At 39.1% G+C, this 20,520-nt stretch overlaps 1 protein-coding gene across 1 annotated transcript; it reads left to right on the top strand.

Annotated features, from left to right (window-relative positions):
* The first annotated feature begins 433 nt into the window (after positions 1 to 433).
* Positions 434 to 19,166, top strand: septin10 (septin 10). Its single transcript, XM_057852664.1, has 10 exons — positions 434 to 597; positions 1,192 to 1,306; positions 2,617 to 2,812; positions 2,898 to 3,084; positions 9,542 to 9,703; positions 9,782 to 9,878; positions 11,898 to 12,066; positions 12,150 to 12,282; positions 12,451 to 12,629; positions 18,194 to 19,166. Exons 1-10 carry the CDS (start codon positions 547 to 549, stop codon positions 18,207 to 18,209), a joined length of 1,305 nt encoding a protein of 434 aa, XP_057708647.1. The 5' UTR covers positions 434 to 546; the 3' UTR covers positions 18,210 to 19,166.
* Positions 19,167 to 20,520: the final 1,354 nt, after the last annotated feature.

Here is a 20,520-nt window from a genome sequence, read left to right as displayed (position 1 = left end):
TCATGTAACGTTACAGTAGTCCACGTAAATTGGGGTTTCTCCTTTATGAGACGAGTTCAGGCGCCTGGTGTCGAAGCTAGATAAGGAGATGTTGTGTGTAATATCTATTTTATTCAGTTTTCAATTGCGTATGAAGTAATTATTATAAGTACGTTTAACATAAATCAACAACGAATTAGTAACATTGGCAAATTCCCCACAGTTGGAATACCATGAATGTGACAACAGATCGGACTGAACCAATTTGAAAGAAAGGGGACTCGTGGAAAAATGTGATAATAAATAAACATATAAAGCATATTTATGCTCTGAATAATCGTTGAGTGAAAAGGTGTATTATGTAAATTGAAAATGGAATGCTTAAATCCGACTATGTTACATTAGGTGAAAATTCCAAATTAACAGATGAGACGCCAATCCTCTCTTCCTAATGTGGTCTGATCTCTCCGCGGTGAGGCGGTCCCATTCAGGAGGATTCTTTGGTGGAAAAAAAGACATCTGACTCTGAACTAAGTTTACTGTATTCTGTCTCCTATCTGCGGGGACATGAACGTTTCATCGATGACTATGGCTTCTTCAGAAGTTGCTCGGCAACCGGTTTGTATTTGTGTTTCTATCTTTTCTTAAATGATAAACATAGTCGGACAGGGAGTGTCTAGGGCTACATTGAAGTTAGCTAGCCCTACGACCAGCATAACTTCTATCTAAAGTCGAAGAATTTGTGCTACTTTTCAAACACAACATAATTGGTTCAAATAAAACAAAACGCATGAACCTAATTCATGTAATTGTATGGATTCACGCCAAAATTAACGAATCGAGTGGTTTGCTTTTTGGCTCATAAACATTGACTGCCATAGGGGCGTTAGCTGCCTGAAAGAAGCAATCACGTCATCCTAATGCTGGTGTGAAGTTCGGGAGACTTTGGTTTTCAGAGTTCCACGACGACCACCTGAACTGGAAAAACTAGCAAAGTGCTGAAAGTAAATGAAACTTGAATTGATTCATATTCAACAATATATTTTCAACAAAGTACGGTACAGCACTAAGCTTTGGATGGTGTGCTTTTACAGAGTAGTATTTTTACATTTCTGGTACCTCTGCGTTTTAATTTAACCGATTCTACAGTTGATAGCTAAACACATATTGAAAAGCTGTGTTTTTTTTTTTTTTTTTTTTTTTTTTTTTTAGGACAAGGGTGTCCGACCTCTCTCCCTGGCAGGGCATGTGGGCTTTGACAGCCTCCCAGACCAGTTGGTCAACAAGTCTACAGATCAGGGGTTCTGCTTCAACATCCTTTGCATTGGTATTGTATACCTCCTGACATCCATCTCAAGTTCTCAACATGGCCAGCAACGTTCAATAGACATTGACCAATATGTTTTTTTTAAGTCCGGACAGATCAGGTCAAAGAAACAAAGAACAGATATTTGGAGCTAATATTCATATATAGTAAAAGGGAAACTATGGTGGCCCTGAAGTGCAAAACACAAAGGGAAATCACATACTAAAAAAACAATTTAAAAAACACAACGGCAAATTATATCACCAAAAAAAAAGTAATTCAAAAACACAAAAAAATTACATGACAAAAAGACATTTCACACAAATTTTATTTACAACGCACTCAACCATGTCATACAATCAACAGCTATTTGCAACATTAGCTTTTTTGTCATGTGATTTAGCGGTTTGTTTTTTTGTTATTTGCCGTTGTGGTTTTGAATTTGCCGTTTTGTTTTTTGATTTGCCCTGGTTATGTTGTTTTTTAATGTAATTTATTGTTGTGTTTTTTGTTATGTGATTTGCCATTGTGTGTGTGTGTTTTTTTTGTTTTTGCCATTGTGTTTTGCACTTCAGGGTCACCGTTGGATATTCCAATTTTGAATAAAGTTTGCTGTAGATTTGTAACATGTCAAACATTTTTGTGTCTTTCATAGTACTTATTTTTTTCTTAAACATAAAAGGAGTATACAGGCTCAGCATGCAACATGTAATATATTAAGTGAAATAGTTCCCTTAAGTGTTTTTATTTTTTGCAATGAGTGAACAATGTTTTACGAACTTCCCGTACGCAAAATGGAAGTTAAAACAAACACTAGAATGTTTTTTAAAGAGAGGTAGCTATAGAAGCACAGCCAAGGGAGACAATGAAGCTCAGTTTTTAACTGATCTCTACTTTAGTATCAGATTTGGGCGGGAGAAAAAAAGGGAGAGATTGACTATCTATAATATTCCTTGGTATGAAACCAGTTGGAGCTATTCAAGAAAACAAACACGTGTACAAATAGTTTAGTCATTAACCATAGGATCAGATTTACAGGGAAATGAGTTTCGTTAAAACATACTTGCTTTTGAAACTTTAATCATCTAATTGCTTAGCTGTGTACTCTTAATTGGAGTTTTAGTTTTCATTTTTCTGAATACTGTGTATAGTAGAACACATGACAGTGCATATCTTATCTGGGTCTTTAACAGCATATTCGAAGGAACAAAAAGAATGCAATCAAAAAACTTCATCTTATTTTGACCAAGTGTTCTTATTTATTTGTGGAAAAATATATCACATAAAAGTACCGTTCTCATCAGTCTTTTGTCTCTTCTTTCGGTCCTCAGGTGAAACTGGTATCGGCAAGTCCACCCTAATGGACACCCTTTTCAACACCAACTTCGAAAACTTTGAGTCCTCCCACTTTGAGCCTCAGGTGAAGCTGCGGGCTCAAACCTACGACCTGCAAGAAAGTAACGTGCGACTACGCCTCACCGTGGTCAACACGGTGGGATTTGGGGATCAAATGAACAAACAGGAAAGGTCGGAGCTTCGTGGGGAGCGAGCGTGCGAGTTGATGCCGCACAGCACCGCCGTTAACCATCAATGCTTTCTGTCTGTCTAATAGTTATCAGCCAGTTGTGGACTACATTGACAAGCAGTTTGAGAGTTATCTTCAGGAGGAGCTCAAAATTAAGCGCTCCCTTTTTAACTACCACGACTCGCGGGTCCACGCCTGTCTGTATTTTATTTCCCCCTCGGGCCACTCTCTGAAGTCGCTGGACTTGGTCACAATGAAGAAACTGGACAGTAAGGTAGGAGCATGTCTTTGGTTAGATTCTTTCACACACATGTCAATTGCAGGTAACAAAAAACAACTAGACGCTTGGCCAACCCACAGATTACATTAAATAGCAGTTGGTATATGTAGACTTAGGTTTCATCCGGTACAGACTGCATTTTCCAGGGTGTAAGTCGCTCTGGAGTATAAATCGAACCATTTTTAAAAATGTGATTAAATGTATTTATTTTTAAGAATTAACTTATTGACTGCCATTCACACTGATTGACAGTCATATTGGATTGGACGCCTATAACTGTCAATTGGCAGTGAAAAATGGTCGCTCTCAATGCCAGCTTTTTCAATTCAAATGGACTTGATTGTCTATAACTGTCAATGGCAATTAATAAATGGCTACAAGCGACAAATAATTCAGAGACATTTTTTTTAATTTAGAGGCATAAGGATATTGCAATACAGAGAGTGTTCGAGTTACGATTTAGTTCCGTTCATAGCTGGCGATGAAACGCGAATTTCACTGTTAAAGTCGAAATTTACGTCAAAATACTTACAAAGTACAAGTACTTAAAAGTACAAAAACTAAAACACAATAAAATAAAAAAAATAAGATGCTGTACTTACCATTATTACTGAGAGGTGGATAGAGTTGGCGTCTTCAATGGTTTATTTGCAACCGAAAGCACTAAACAGTACTACAATTGAAAATGAAACCAAAACAGTCAACTCGTCTGCCCTTTCCTCTCCCTTAAGTCAGACAGGTGGTGTGTTTAGAGCAGTGGTTCTTATTCTTTTTGCTCTTTTATATATAGCCTATGTTGATTTGTATGTTGATGTCTTGTTTGTTTTATTTTTTTGTGTGGACCCCAGGAAGAGTAGCAGATGTGTTCATCAGCCAATGGGGATCCTAATAAAATAGCAATACAAAAATTCTTAACCTTGCTAAGGCACTGAACTCCCGAGTTTCACATGTGCATTCACTGAACACTTCAGAATTCGATAACAAAGCAAATACAAAAAATGTAAAACTCATACTGTATATCTAATTGAGAAAGCTAATAACTAAGCGAATTCTTCTTCAGTGTTTGTTACATTTTGAAAGTATGCTAAAATAAGTCAAAATTTGAGTCCACGCTGACCGTAGGTCTGTTGTACTTCCTCATACCCAGGGCGAGTCAACCTTCCACTGAGCAAACCACTTTTTCATCTCATTAGATGGAGGGCTAGCAGTTAAAAGAAATGGAATACAGCCTGTAAATTAAAGGCAACCAGTCCAAAACCTGTTCTAAAGCACCACTTTGCCTAGATTTAGTCAGTGTACGAAAATAGGGCCCCTTTGCTGAACCTCTTATACTTACTCACCAAACACCTGGGGTTGGATCGAACCCAGATTAAGAACCTTTGGTTTAGAGACGGGTGTATTCTGGGCTGCCCCTAACTCAACACATCAACATTGCAACCTGAAGCATACATGCAACCTGATTCACTACAATAATGCCCTAATTTTAGGTTACGTGAACCGGAAATTGTTTGACTTTGACTGTCTGTGACGAAAATTCAGTGTGAACTCAAAAGTGCATTTGACAAGGAGCAATGCATTTTCGCGTGACAGTTGAACTTTGATCTGAACGTAGCATATCTTTACTGATGTGCGTCAGTGTTTCTTTTCCGTTTTTATGATTTTAAGCTTCGTTTCCATGGTAATTGCTATTCTTTTGGATGAACGTAGAAGATTGTTTTCTTCAATAGGGCTATAATGTGAAAAAAGAAGGGCAAAAAGGCTGAGATACTTCCAAGGCACAAACACAGACAAGCACTATGTTCTAGCTATGCAGAAACTAAGGTGTAGGGCAATGTGTTTCAACCTTTTTTGAGTCACGGCACATTTTTACATTGGAAAAAATCTTGCGGCACACCACAAACCAAAAATGTTCCAAATTTTTTCACTGTACAGTATATTCAATTAAAAAATAATTTCTCAGTATGCATACTTACTCAGTGTGAAACGTGAGCCTGTTTAGAAGAACACAAAGTCGATATCCTTATTCTTCAACAGCTATCAGTCTTTCTCTGCTTTTATTTTTTTTTTTTTTATAGCATTTAGGCTTGAAAAAGCTCAGAATTATCAGACATGGGGACTTGAGCAATGTCTTTAACCGCGTCAGGGCCGAGCATCTCGCGGGCAATGGCTTTGCAGGCAGGTAGTATTAATGTCTCTGTCACGGTGTGGGACTTTTTGGATTTAGCAACAAGTTCAGCAACAAGGTAACTGGCTTTGAGGGCTTTCTCATTTACCTTTGTAGTTTTTATCAAAAAAGTTGCCTGTTTCTCTGTGTTTTCACGAAGGCGGACAAAATATTCCATCGACTTGTTTTGAAGCGATGGGTGTTTCGTTTGGAGATGAAGTTTAAACTTGCTTGGCACACTGGCGCTCTTGGATAGCTGCTCGTGTCTCGTTCAATAACTGCTCGGATTTCTAGCTATTAAACACCTTACTGTCCTCAACAATGTGTTGGAATAAAACGCAAGGGGAGGATTGACGGTCATCACATATGGATAAAATAGAAAGGTGACTTTCGAGTATATTGACACATGACGAGTTTAACCAAATGATTTGCAGTAGATGTGCTGGTGTCCACATTGTCTCGGACAGCAAGGTCGCTGATGTCTAGAAATCTGAGCAGTTCTTGAATGCGACACGAGCAATACCTCGCTCATCTGAACACGACCGAGAACTTTCTACCTACTCCTTCCTTCCTACTGCAACTCCGCCCGACGACGTTTATATATATATATATATATATATATATATATATAGTATATACATATATATATAGTATATACATATATATACAATATATATGCCACATTGGATAATTTCTCGCGGCGCACCTGACGATCTCTCACGGCACACTAGTGTGGCGTGGCACACTGGTTGAAAAACACTGTTGTAGGGGACTTAATGCCGGACAAGGCATGTCCATCATAATGTCGAAACGTTACAGGTTGAGGACATCACCATAACCCAAGGATTCCCTGTTTATCTATTCATATTTACACCACTGAAACAAACTGCAGAGAGAAAGAAGAAAAGAAAAGAAAACAAAAGACAAAAGAAAATAAACTGGACAACACAATAAGTCAAGAAAACCACTGCAAAGAACAACTCAATTGATCACATTCGATTATTTTTTGTAAATTTAAATCTATTTATGTAAACGAAAACACTGAAATTCTATACAGTGTCCTCCACTCATTTCAATATGTTGTCAGGTTTCGACCGCTTATCTAATGGAGAGGCACTGTTTAAGCTTCATCTGAGAAGTTCAAAACAATATTGGCTAAATTTAAAATTCTTGTGCAGGCCATATGAATCATAATTTCATAATTTTTCTGTGAGCCAATAAAAACTGGGCAGCAGGCTGTAGTTTTGACATCACTGAGTTAACTCAGTGGCTGTCATTGGCAGCGATATCATAAATGACCAAATCCATTTGAACTTGTTCAAAAGGATTGGATGTCGATGAATTTATCCTAAAGTGAATATTTGAATCAGGCTCTATCACAGTCTTATCACACACAAGCCAATTCACACATCACTCACATTGTCATCAAAGTGGTTACATATTGTGTCATGCTTTCGATGAGGACGGGAAAAATTAAATTATAGAACGAAATTATCCAGTGATTCAAAGTACACATGACACAGGTCGTCAAATTGAATGGATTAGTAATAAACTGCTGAGTCGGTGAGTGTTTCCCTCCCCAAGACTGGAGGTGGTCACAACCTTTCCCATGCTCTTGTGTTTCACTGCCGGGAAGTGCCAGTAAACCAGAATTTGCGTGTGAAAAGAGTCACACACAAACAAACAAAAAAACGCTGGAATGCCCCCTCCCCACACACACTCAATCGAGTTGTCTTTTGTATCACTGTACAGACACAGAGAAAGAGACGTTTGTCTGTGAAGAAGGGGCAGTCAGCCACGCACATTGTATTAGTTTGTGCGCAGCCATCACTTGTGTGTTTTGTGTGTCTGACCCTGAAGCTCGAGCAGAAAAAACATTCTCCAGCTTGACAAAATGACACACACACACATGCAGAGAGACTGGCTGGAATGCGGGGTGGCTTGGACAGCAAAGCGGGCTGCGGAGCCACAAATAACATCAGGACACATTGTTTATCTGTTTGAACTCTTGATGAAAGTTGGCTGTGTTATCGAGCCGGCCTCTTTAATGGAATATTGAGCAGCCTATAACACAGCATGTATGACCTCTCTGCTGTTTAGCTCCAAGATAACCAAGTCCAAACTCAAACCAAAATCATTTTATTTGTGTTGCTTGGGTCCAAGCTAAATGAAAAAGTGCCACGAATAAGGTAAAAGTGTTGGTTTTGCTAAAATTTGAGGCTATATTAGAAATGTCCAATTTTATGTTCTAGTAATGCAGAAAACATGTATGTTAAATGTCATTCGTGTTTCAGGTCATACTAAGTCTATAAAATAAGGAGGAAAATGTACATATATACAGTGCCCTCCATAATTATTGGCACCCCTGGTTAAGATGTTTTTTTTTTAGCTTCTAATATTTTTTTTTGTTATTCAAATAATATGGGACCTTAATGGAAAAAAAGAGAAAAATCTAACCTTTAATACAAGTGCATTTTTTCAGTGGGGAAAAATCCCCCATAAAGAAATAATTATTTGACATCAAATAATGTGTGTCACAATTATTAGCACCCCTTGTGTTAATACTTTGTACAACCCCCTTTTGCCAACAAAACAAGGTCTGGGGACTGAGATGGCCATGGGAGGAGCTTGATTTAGTGTCTGGTGAACCATTTCTGTGTAGATTTGGCCATATGTTTAGGGTCATTGTCTTGCTGAAAGACCCAGTGACGACCCCTCTTCAGCTTTCGGGCAGAGGGCAACAGATTTTGATTTAAAATGTCCTGGTATTTCAAAGCATTCATGATGCCATGCACCCTAACAAGGTTCCCAGGGCCTTTGGAAGCGAAACAGTCCCACAGCATCACTGACCCACCCCCATAGTTCACAGTGGGTATGAGGTGCTTTTCAGCATGCGCATCTTTCGTGGCACGCCAGACCCACTTAGAGTGTTTAGTTCCAAAAAGCTCAATCTTGGTCTCATCTGACCAAAGCACACGGTCCCAGTTGAAGCCTGGACAGAGGGCAATAGATTTTGATTTAAAATGTCCTGGTATTTCAAAGCATTCATGATGCCATGCACCCTAACAAGGTTCCCAGGGCCTTTGGAAGCGAAATAGTCCCACAGCATCACTGACCCACCCCCATACTTCACAGTGGGTATGAGGTGCTTTTCAGCATGCGCATCTTTCGTGGCACGCCAGACTCCCTTAGAGTGTTTGGTTCCAAAAAGCTCAATCTTGGTCTCATCTGACCAAAGCGTACAGCACAAGGTCCCATATTATTTGAATTAAAAAAATATATATATTAGAAGCTAAAAAACACATCTTAACCAGGGGTGCCAATAATTATGGAGGGCACTGTATAGTAGATATATAAAGCATAATAAAGACCAACAGTAAAGAAAAGTGAAAAATAGAATTTCAAGGTCGTGACCACAACCCCAAACTTTTTGGGAAACAAAAGTGTTTTTATATGTCAATGTGATGGAACAAACTACGAAATACCACTTTAAACCTGGGAAAAAATATGTGTTACATGGTGTAATATCAGCCGATAAATGCCTTCAAAGTGAATGTAGAAGCCTTTTGCCTTTGTACAAGGGCTGGTCACAGCTTAGCACAGCAGTTATGCTTATTGGCCATTAGAGGTCTCCAAAGTAAAATGCTTGGAATTTGTTATGTGAGCAGACCATTTGCCTTCATGGTGCTAAAAATAAATGAGCAATAAATGATTGAAAAATAATGAATTATAAACTCAACACATACCTAATTCACTGTACGGTGTGCCTTTGTTGTTATTTTCAGCCAGAAGCACTGTGTGAGCTATATGTGATATGGCATTGCCTTAGTGGGAGTTTGCACTTGCACTTGATCCCAAAAACTGATTTTTGCACTATTTTGTGTTGAATAATAGATATAGTGGTGCAATAATGGCACTTTTTTCACAGAATGCTGAATGGAAAATATTGGAGTTGTTACATTTATCATTATTAAAGTATCCAGGGGGGCATCACAATAAAAATAGCCATAATATATCAAGTCCACCACCGCATATATAGGTTTCAGTTTGATATAGGTATCGGATTTTTGAAGTTAAGGAGATATTGGTTAAAAAATCATTATTGGACCATTGGACAACTCTACTTACAATTTGTGTGAGTGAAACTCTGTAGTAGGGCACGGGCATTAAATTAGTTTAAAGTGGCAATAAAAACATTAAATGAGATTTGCTGATACCTGTAGAAACCCTGTTTGAAGTTAATCGTATAAAACCCTTCTACAAGCCTATAATAATGACATCGTATAGGTCAACATCATCCCCGTCATCGCCAAAGCAGACACGATCAGTAAGAGCGAGCTGCACAAGTTTAAGATCAAGATCATGAGTGAACTTGTGAGCAACGGCGTCCAGATCTATCAGTTCCCATTGGACGACGAGACCGTCGCCAAGGTCAACACGGCCATGAATGTAAGTGCGCATCATCCTAAGCCCCTTGTCTTGCTTGCGAACTCTGGTTCGTTTTATTTCTTTTTAATGTGTTTTTAGGGGCATCTACCTTTTGCTGTGGTGGGCAGCACGGAAGAAGTGGCTGTGGGCAACAAGATGGTGAAGGCTCGCCAGTACCCCTGGGGGGTTGTCCAAGGTGGGTTTGTTGAGTCCATCAATCACAACTGAACAGGGAACTTGCAACACTTGATTTTATTTTTTGTTTGTTTGTATGTTTTAGGGCAGGATAATTTGGTCTAAAAAAAAAAAAAAAAGATCATTTTTTTTCCTCCGATATTGTCTGATGTAGTCTTTTAAAAAAAATTTCTAACTTTTGTTTTATGTTGGTTTTACTGATAGTTTTTAAGTCTGCAACAACTAATCGATGAAATCTATAATAATCAATTAATAAAATTGTTGCCAACGAATTTGATTATTGATTATTGTCAGTAACTAATTGTGGGTGTGTATTACATCTAAGCGCATGCGCAGTAGCGAACGTAAGTTAATACAACAATGGCAGCGTCAAGTGCAGTTCAGGCACACGATCGTACTTAAAACATCATAGACATGGCAACATTTCATTTATTTAAAAAAAAAAAAAGTGAAGCAAATAATTACCTGCAATATTTGCAAAATGGACTTTGCTTGGAACGTATGTCATATGCGCTATAAAGAACCAAACGTAAAACTGGATCAATTTAGCACAGTTAAGCAGGTTGTTGAAAACTTTGTGCGTGGGTGTAACGTGTCATGTGGATATATATGTTTTGAAGCGTTTTGGTTTTGCATGTTTGGTTTGGTTCACTTGCGTACCGTTTTAGTTTTATGCATTTTTTTTCTTCATAAAATTTATTAATATTGCGAGCTAAGCGGAACTAAATTGCAGTGGCAGTTTTCTCACGGACACTGTAAGTGTGGGACACTATATCACATTTAAAAAACAATATTATTTAATTATTAATCATTTAATTAATACTAGAATCTTTAAGTAAAATAAATATATGTGAATTAATAATAATAAGTATATAGTGTTTCACTTCAACAGGAATGTTACAATTTAGCTTGCAAATGTTTTGCCATTTTTAATTAAATGTACAGCATGTTGTTTAGTTTGTTTAGAAATAATGAGTCATTGACACAACTTACATCAGCAATTTGCCGACAGAGGAAAAATGTCAATAAGCAGCACTTTTTTATTTGATTGAACTGGACTTAACTTAATTTGTGTACTGAGAAAAAGTTTAGTTTTATACTCGGAAACTTTCAACAAATTTTTCTTCAATATACAAAACAAATATACTTAAGAGTACAGTTGTACAGCGTAGTCAGAAAGCTATAATAAAATATTTAAGGAAGTAGTAAGCAGTAAAACGAAAGCAGTAAACAAACATCGCAATTATCTACATGGAAAACTGGAAATAGCAACATTAAACTGAAAACATAACAAAATTAAATTGCTACTGGATCGTAGAGCCAAGGAAGAGAGTCCATTGTCCATTTTTGGAAATGTGTGGTTTATTTTGTTGCTGATGCTGACCAAAAGTGATGTAATGTCCGGGTTATAAAATCACGTCAGCCGCCCTCCCCGCACAGAGACCGCTGAGTCGGCAACAGGGGACAAGTCTATGAAAGTGTCGAACCCGCGTTATTCCCGGGATATCTCTCCATTTGTGAAAGCAATGACGTGGGTAAATGCCCTGTCACCTTAAACAGGAATTTACCGGGATACAATCATGAAAGTGGCTCTGGAGTGTAATTAACCGTTTGAAAACCAACCAACATTGGACTCTGTTAAATATGACACAGCAGATCACCCTCGATCGATCTAAAAAAGAAAAAAAATTGTGCTTTGATCTTAAAATTGCCTAGCTCGGTAGCCCCTATTTATTTTTTAGAGTATTTCAAGTCTTACCTTTTTGCTGTTTTATGCTGTAGCCAATATACTGTGGTTTGTAATACAAAAAAGTATTAGTTTGGCTCAAATTCGTGGCTCCTAAACACAACTTTACGCCTTTTGAGCAGTGTCATTTCCTCTTTTCGCTGCAGGGCTCACTCTTCTATTATTTTCCTAATTATTTTTACATTAAAAATCCCTGTTTTAAGCGAAAGACCCCCTGTATATTTGAACCATGTGACATTACTGTCTCCCGTCCTCCCACTGAAATTCCTTTAGTGGAGAACGAAAGCCACTGCGACTTTGTGAAGCTGCGGGAGATGCTGATCTGCGTCAACATGGAAGATCTAAGGGAGCAGACACACACTCGCCACTACGAGCTCTACAGACGCTGCAAGCTGGAGGAGATGGGCTTCAAGGATACGGACCCAGAGTGCAAGCCTGTCAGGTGACCCCTCTGAGTGACCTTATTCTCGGTGTTCTCAATAAACTGGCAAGCGCACTGACGTCTGTATACGCGTGTGTGCACAGTCTGCAGCAAACCTACGAAGCCAAGCGTCAAGAGTTCCTGGTGGAGCTACAGAGAAGAGAAGACGAAATGAGGCAGATGTTCGTGCAGCGGGTCAAAGAGAAAGAGGCTGAACTTAAGGATGCAGAGCGAGAGGTCACTAACTGCATCATTAAACGCCGCGCCAGTTTATCCATCAATAGTTTGTCAGGATGATTTTGAGTAGCTTTTATTAAGAAAAAAAAAACCTTTTCAAATCTGATGTTTTTTTATTCTTCAACTTGAGGTCCTCATTACAACGCGGTTGCTATGCTCCCACTGCAGTTGCAGAGCCGCTTCGAGCAGCTGAAGCGACTCCACGCCGAGGAGAAGTCTGCTCTGGAGGATAAGAGGCGACTCCTGGAGGAAGACCAGAGCTCCTTCGGCAAGAGACGCGCTGCCGCTCAACTGCTGCAGGGCCAAAGCCTCACCGCTAACGGCAAGAAGGACAAAGACCGCAAGAAGTAAGGAAGGTTTTGAATCTGCACTTTAGCAAAGGATGTGAGGAGCAACTTGAAGTCCTTCCACTTTACATTTGTGAAACAGTGTTCGAAATCGGATGAAAAAGTGTTTTTTTTTTTTTTTTAATGTTTTTATTTTGAAGTACTTATGGACTGCCATTGACGGTGAAAGATTTCAAATCCATTTTGATGGTAGTCAAATTGGAAAAGACGTCTATGTCCGTCAATGGCAGTGAAACATGATCACTCAATGCCAGCCATCCTAGCTGAAATGGATTTGATGTCAATAACTGTCTATATTTGCACTCACCGACCACTTTATTAGGTACACCTGTCCAACTGCTCGTTAACACTTAATTTCTAATCAGCCAATCACGTGGCGGCAACTCAGTGCACTTAGGCATGTAGACATGGTTTAAGACAATCTCCTGAAGTTCAAACCGAGCATCAGCATAGGGAAGAAAGGTGATTTGAGTGACTTTGAACGTGGCATGGTTGTTGGTACCAGAAGGGCTGGTCTGAGTATTTCAGAAACTGCTGATCTCCTGGCATTTTCACGCACAACCATCTCTAGGGTTTACAGAGAATGGTCCGAAAAAGAGAAAATATTCTGTGGGCGGAAATGCCTAGTTGATGCCAGAGGTCAGAGGAGAATGGCCAGACTGGTTCGAGCTGATAGAAAGGCAACAGTGACTAAAATAACCACCCGTTACAACTAGGGGTGCAACGGTTCAGTTAGCCCACGGTTCGGTTTGAACCTCGGTTTTGGGATCACGGTTTCGGTTTGCGGTTTGCGTTTTGCTTTTTTTATTGTTGTTTTTTTTAAACTGCCTTTATTTTGCTTTTTAAAAAATGAAATAAACACTTAAAATGTAAACATTTTCGACTGTTAAAATGCCTCTTAGCTCTTTGGCAAGTGTAGTGACTGACTACTGAAATACACACACAGTAGTAAAAAAGTTACTTGGCAAAGTAACTGGTGATACCTTTCATGTTTTTTTTTTCATTAAAAAAAAAAAAAAAAAAAAAAAAACATAGTAACCTTTGCTATGTTTGGAGGTTATTTAATGTTGTGAATCAACCGTTAAAGTTGATAAAATTGCTCCCGTTTTTGCCTTAGTTCCCTTCTGTCTACTTTCGACATGTGAAAATTTCAAAACTGTTTCATCCTTTAAAGATAGACTCAAGTCAAGATTTTGCCGATTTAGGAGTATTTTGGATAAAAAGTTGCTTAGGTTCGCTCGGAAGGTTTACTACAAGAGAGCCTTTCTGAGAAGTTTACTGCTCTAAAATGGCGGCTGTTTACTAACGCTACCGTGTGTCATTTCGCATGTAGTTGTATATGCATGAGGTATCTAGGCGTAGATTGTATGATGTCGGCCACAGTCAGGAAAGATTGGAGCCGCCTAGCATCGCGTTTGCTACAAACCAAACGCGTGACCAAATCCAAACGGATGGGGGGGGAAAAAAAAAACGCAATGCACGAAAAACGTGCAGATTTTGAACGTAACGTACGGCGTACACATTTAAAAACTCTGTAGCACGGGACGTCCAACTATCAGCGGTCAGGGCGAAACTATGTGCTTTCGCAAAATCATCTTCGATGGCTTTGCGTGCCATTTCATAAATGTCGGGGATTATGTTGTTGGCGAAATATGTCCGCGAGGGAACAATATAACGCGGGTCAAGCGTTGCAATTAAATTAACTAAGCCCGCATCTTCAACCACGGAATATGGTTGCATGTCTTTTGCAATGCACATCCCCACTGCGCGGGTTATTTTCTTGTGTTTTTCTGACCTGATATTGTAAGGCTTTTGGAACGCCTCTTCTATAGACCCGTGTGTTTTCACTGGTGTCATCTTCGGGGTTGTCCTGCTCTGAGAAAGCGATGTCTGTGGGTGATGCCGGCTGAGGTGCCCAAGTCATGTTAGAAGTGTTGCCGTTAGCATAGGGAACAAGCACTAAGCAGTGCTTGCAAATTGCTTTTTTTTTTTTTTCAATATTTTCTCGCCGTCTGCATTGTAGTCCACGGGGAAACTGAAATGTTGCCACACCGCAGATTTGAAAGAAGCCGGTGCCTCCTCAAAAATCGGTCTGTCGACTCCTCCGCTCGCCATAACTTTTTTTGTTTTCTTTCTTGTTTCACTTTCACCTCACTCGTAAGCGAGAGAGGGCGTTACTTGGCTCCTATTACACAGGTGCTTGACAGCGATTGGACATTACTCGCGGGGCGGGAATTTCTCCACAGCTGCGCTTCACGTCACACACAGGCACACAGAGTTTGACTAATTCATTCCACAAGCGTTGGGAATAAATTACTGTAATTGCAAAACCAAAAAGGCGCGATTCATAAAGGCGTATTGAACCGTACAGGGCGAACCGTACGGTTCGGTTTTGAACCGCAAACCGTTGCACTGCTAGTTACAACCAAGGTAGGCTGAAGAGCATCTCTGAACGCACAGTACGTCGAACTTTGAGCCAGATGGGCTACAGCAGCAGAAGACCACGCCGGTTGCCACTCCTTTCAGTTAAGAACAGGAAACTGAGGCTACAGTTTGCACAAGCTCATCGAAATTGGACAATAGAAGATTGGAAAAATGTTGCCTGGTCTGATGAGTCTCTATTTCTGCTGCGCCATTCGGATGTTAGGGTCAGAATTTGGCGTCAACAACATGAAAGCATGAATCCATCCTGCCTTGTATCAACGTGTCAGGCTGGTGGTGTAATGGTGTGGGGAATATTTTCTTGGAACTCTTTGGGCCCCTTGGTACCAAAAGAGCATTGTTGGAACGCCACACCCTATCTGAGTATTGTTGCTGACCATGTCCATCCCTTTATGACCACAGTGTACCCAACTTCTGATGGCTACTTTCAGCAGGATAATGCACCATGTCATAAAGCTGGAACCATCTCAGCCTGGTTTCTTGAACATGACAATGAGTTCACTGTACTTAAATGGCCTCCACAGTCACCAGATCTCAATCCAATAGAGAGCATCATGTCAATATGGACCAAACTCTCTGAGGAATGCTTCCAGCACCTTGTTGAATCAATGCCACAAAGAATTGAGGCAGTTCTGAAGGCAAAAGGGAGTCCAACCCGTTACTAGCATGGTGTACCTAATAAAGTGGCTGGTGAGTGTATATTTACACTCATAGACTTCACTATCAGTTGGGGGCCTATTTTCAAGAACTTGAAATTCAGATATTTTCAAAACCAAAGCCGCTAGCAACCTAACCAAACGGACACCTCCCTTAGACATACAGTGGGGAGAACAAGTATTTGATACACTGCCAATGTATATGAGTCTCCATGAGCATTGACATAAAAAAAATTCAAAGTCGTTCCCTAATAAAAAATTTTTTTATACAAGTACAACAAAACGTAAAATTGCTATAAAATTCTCAAATTTTACGTTAGATGCACAAAAATCACCAAATGCAGAGATAATCACCTAGATTTTCAGGATCAATAGAAATATTTAACATGGAAGTTTTTGCCCAAAATTACAAGTTTTCAACCGCTAATAAATCCCTCAATTTTCACATCAGAAACTTAATACTTGAGGAAAGCATGCAGAATCATTAGAATTTTACTCAACAAAAGCAAATTTGTCATTTTTCATATGTACAATCACAATTTATTTAGGTTGAAATCCGCTATTGTGTAGAGATACAAAATCCAACTTAACGTCGGTCACAAAACAAAGAGCTTTTTAAGTTGAAATTTCTTGCAAATAAATGCTTAAATCACGGAACTTCTATGGATATGTACGTAAAACATTCTAGATTCTTGGTTAAAAGCAGAACTGGCAGTTATCATTCATTTTACGTAAATATTTCAAGCCAAAGTTACGGTATTGTTTAATCTGACATGGTGGCTGTCACGAAACAGAGCTTTTAAAATTGAAAATTCTTGTAAATAAATGCTTAAATCGCGGAATTTCTTTAGATATGAACGTAAAACAGTCTAGATTCTTTTTCCATTCATTTTATTGTATTCACAACATTTCAAAGTGCATGGTGCAAAAAAAATATATTTACCTTGAATCCTTGACAAAATCACTGTTGAGACACTCCTGCCTGCTTGTATGCAGTAAAACCTTTCCACCTTAATCTGGTGTTAGAACACAGTGTCTGTTTGAGTTTATCACAGTGAATAGTGAAAGCAGCCTCAACGTTGTATGGGTCGGCCTCATACGGGAAGGCGTGGTACTAAGTCTGTAGGAGTTGTCTTGTCAACTGATGGTGGAGTCTATGTTACACTACTGAAACAAACTTTGCACAACAGAGAAAAACTCCAGCGACAGCAAAAATGTCACCAAGATCCCAATCAATATAGCTCAATGATCAGAATTGATTATTTTTCTGTAGGTTTACTTATGTAAAACAAATGTCTGAAATTGTACAGTTTCCTACATTGATTTCTAGTGGCGTGCGAAATTTCCGATTCTTAGATTATTCGCGATTTGGCCGTGGAAGATTCGAGAACGATTCACAAACATCCAAATTCGGATTATTGAATTATACCAGGCAAAGCAGAACTAAAACACAGTCATCGCGGTCTTCGGGATGCAATGAGGAATGGACCGAGAGTAAATATCATGTAGAACTCATGCCGCTAGATAAAAAAAAAAAACTAATACCTGACTGCGGCCGACAGCTGCTTCAAACAACGGCCAGTTGCTAGGTGCTACAAACATACGGACACATACGGCTATAATAGATATCACATATATGTAGAACTAGATGCAAAATGACAGACGACGGCGGCGTTAAAACATATAAAGAGAACTAGATGCAAAATGACAGACTTGCCGTTTAGTAATTGCCGCGTTGTAAACAGCCGCCATCTTAAAGCAGTAGACTTCTCTAGAAGGCTCTGTTGTAGCGAACCTAAATAATGTTTTATCTAAAATACTCCTAAATCGGCAAAATCTTGACTTGAATCTATCTTTAAATGAAGAAACGGTTTTAAAACTTTGACATGTCGAAAGGAGACAGAAGATAAATAATGGAATAACGATAGCAATTTTAACAACTCAAACGGTGGATTCACATCATTAAAATAATTGAGTGTAGTTTAAAGCTGCTGATACAGAATGGGGACTTGAGTATTTTATTTACTGCACTGTTTTTAACTGTTAACTGGATAATGAAATATTAGTTTGGTTTAGCCTGTGAGGATTTTTGAACAATTTTGGAACTAATGAAACACATTAAAATCAATAATCGATTTGTAATCGAATCGGAGCCACTGAATCGTAATCGAATCATTAGGTGCCCAAAGACTCTATTGATTTCAACATGCTGTCAGGTTATGACCCATAAGCTAATGGAGAGGCACTGTTTAGGTGACTAGCTCCATTTATTGTTAAAGATGAGAACTGCAACAGAATGTGCGCGCCATATGCAATGATATTTTCATAATTTGCTGTGGACCGTAGTTTGCATACCCCTGGTTAACGTAACAGAGTTGACTAAAGTGTTGTACTTTCCAGTCTGATGTTTAAAATCTGATCTGTCCCTATGTTGACACTTATTTATTCTTTTTACCTCTTTACTAGTTCCGGCTTCATGTGAAGATTTCCAGAATTAATCTCCAGTCTGACCAGCAACATCATTCCCAAAAACATTTGCGGCCAGTCTCAAAAACTAACCTAAAGTGCTCCTCCCTGCCATCTTCTTTATCATCAACATCATCATCATCATCACCAGCAGCAGCACATTGGTGTGTTTTATGTGCCAAAGTTAAAATATTAGGTTTTATGTGTACACTTAGCTTTTAAATTTGCGTTGGTTTTATTTTTTCTTATCTGTTTGTATTCTTGTATAATATTCTCCATGATACCTCTTGTTGTTTGTAATCTTCCTGTGGTTTTAGAGGCTCCTGGTTAATATTGGACCTACAATAGTTTTTATGGTACATGTGTGTCTTTGATATTGTAATCTAGTCACAGGGAGAGTGGCGTCTGTACAACAAAGCAGCATTTGTATTATTTTAAATAGACAATTTTTGGTCATTAAGTGTCATTTATCCGGAAAATACAGTCGTCTGCGTCATTCTTTGAACTCATCTGATTTAAATAACTTTCAAAACCCACTCAATGTTGTTGCAGAAAGCACGCAAAGTTGTTTACTCCACTATGGATTGTTTTTTTTCTAGCATAGTTACATACACTAGACTAGACAGTATGTGTTTTTATTGCTCTCATTTCTGCTGACGTGCTTGTAAAAGTGTGCACAGCAGTGCTGACAAAAAAAAGTGGGGGGGAACAGTACTGTACTTTGATGCACTCGCGTCTCGGACGAAACTCGGAGACTTACACCTCGTAGCATTTGACAACAACCCAGTGGTGCTGCTTTCTTCTCATGACACTTTACACATAAATTTGTGTTCCACGATCTGTTACCATGTGCCTTATTGTAGTTTAAAAAAAAAAAAAAGTGCTTGTACACGCAGTGAAACACGCCAGATGGAGGGAAACTTTTATATTTGTACTGCACTCGTATTTATGAAATAAACAGTGTTACTCAGGAGATTTGTTCTGATTTTTAATGTGTCCTGTATACTGTAGTCTCCCATGTACCTGGCATATTTTATAGTGCTGGCCAAAAGTATTGCCACCCCTGCAATTCTGTCGAATAATGCTCAATTTCTCCCTGAAAATGATTGAAATTACAAATGCTTTGTTAGTAATATTTTCATTTATTTTGCTTGCGATGAAAAAACACAAAAGAGAATGGAAATCATTATCATTTTACAGAAAACAAAAAATGGGCAGGATAAAAGTATTGTCACCCTCAGCCTAATACTTGGTAGCACAACATTTAGACAAAACTGCGAACAACCAGAGAGATTCTTACAATGCTCTGCTGGAATTTTAGACCATTCTTTTGCCAACTACTCCAGGTGTCTGAGATTTGAAGGGTGCCTTCTCCAAACTGCCATTTTCAGATCTTTCCACAGGTGTTATATGGGATTCAGGTCTAGACTCTTTGCTGGCCACTTTAGACGTCTCCAGTGCTTTCTCTCACCCCATTTTCTAGTGCTTTTTGAAGCGTGTTTTGAGTCATTGTCCTGCTGGAAGACCCATGACCTCTGAGGGAGACCCAGCTTTCTCACACTGGGCCCTACATTATGCTGCAAAATTTGTTGGTAGTCTTCAGACTTCATAATTCTGGGCATACGGTCAAGTCCAGTGCCAGAGGCAGCAAAGCAACCCCAAAATATCAGGCAACCTCTGCCATGTTTGACTGTGAGGACCGTGTTCTTTTTTTTTCTGAAGGCCTCGTTGTTTTTCCTGTAACATCTATGTTGATGCCTTTCCCCAAAAAGCTCTACTTTTGTCTCATCTGACCACAGAACATTCTTCCAAAACGTTTTTGACTTTCTCAAGTAAGTTTTGGCAAACTCCAGCCTGGATTTTTTTTTTTTTTTATGTCTCTGGGTCAGAAGTGAGGTCTTTCTAGGTATCCTACCATAGAGTCCCTTTTAATTGAGACGCCAACGGATAGTACTGATTGACACTGTTCTACCCTCGGGCTGCAGGACAGCTTGAACTTGTTTGAATGTTAGTCGAGGTTCTTTATCCACCATCCGCACAATCTTTTATTGAAATCTCTCGTCAATTTTTCTTTTCCGTCCACATCTAGGGAGGTTAGCCACAGTGCCATGGGCTTTACACTTATTGGTGACACTGCGCACGGTAGACACAGGAACATTCAGGTCTTTGGAGATGGACTTGTAGCCTTGAGATTGCCCATGCTTCCTCACAATTTTGCTTCTCAAGTCCTCAGACAGTTCTTTGGTCTTCTTTTCGCCATGCTCAATGTGGTACACACAAGGACACAGGATGGAGGTTGAGTCAACTTTAATCCATTTTAACTGGCT

This window comes from Corythoichthys intestinalis, chromosome 12 (genome assembly GCF_030265065.1).
Source record: "Corythoichthys intestinalis isolate RoL2023-P3 chromosome 12, ASM3026506v1, whole genome shotgun sequence".
In the NCBI taxonomy this organism is placed as follows: Eukaryota; Metazoa; Chordata; class Actinopteri; order Syngnathiformes; family Syngnathidae; genus Corythoichthys; species Corythoichthys intestinalis.
This window is presented reverse-complemented; position numbering and strand designations above follow the sequence as displayed.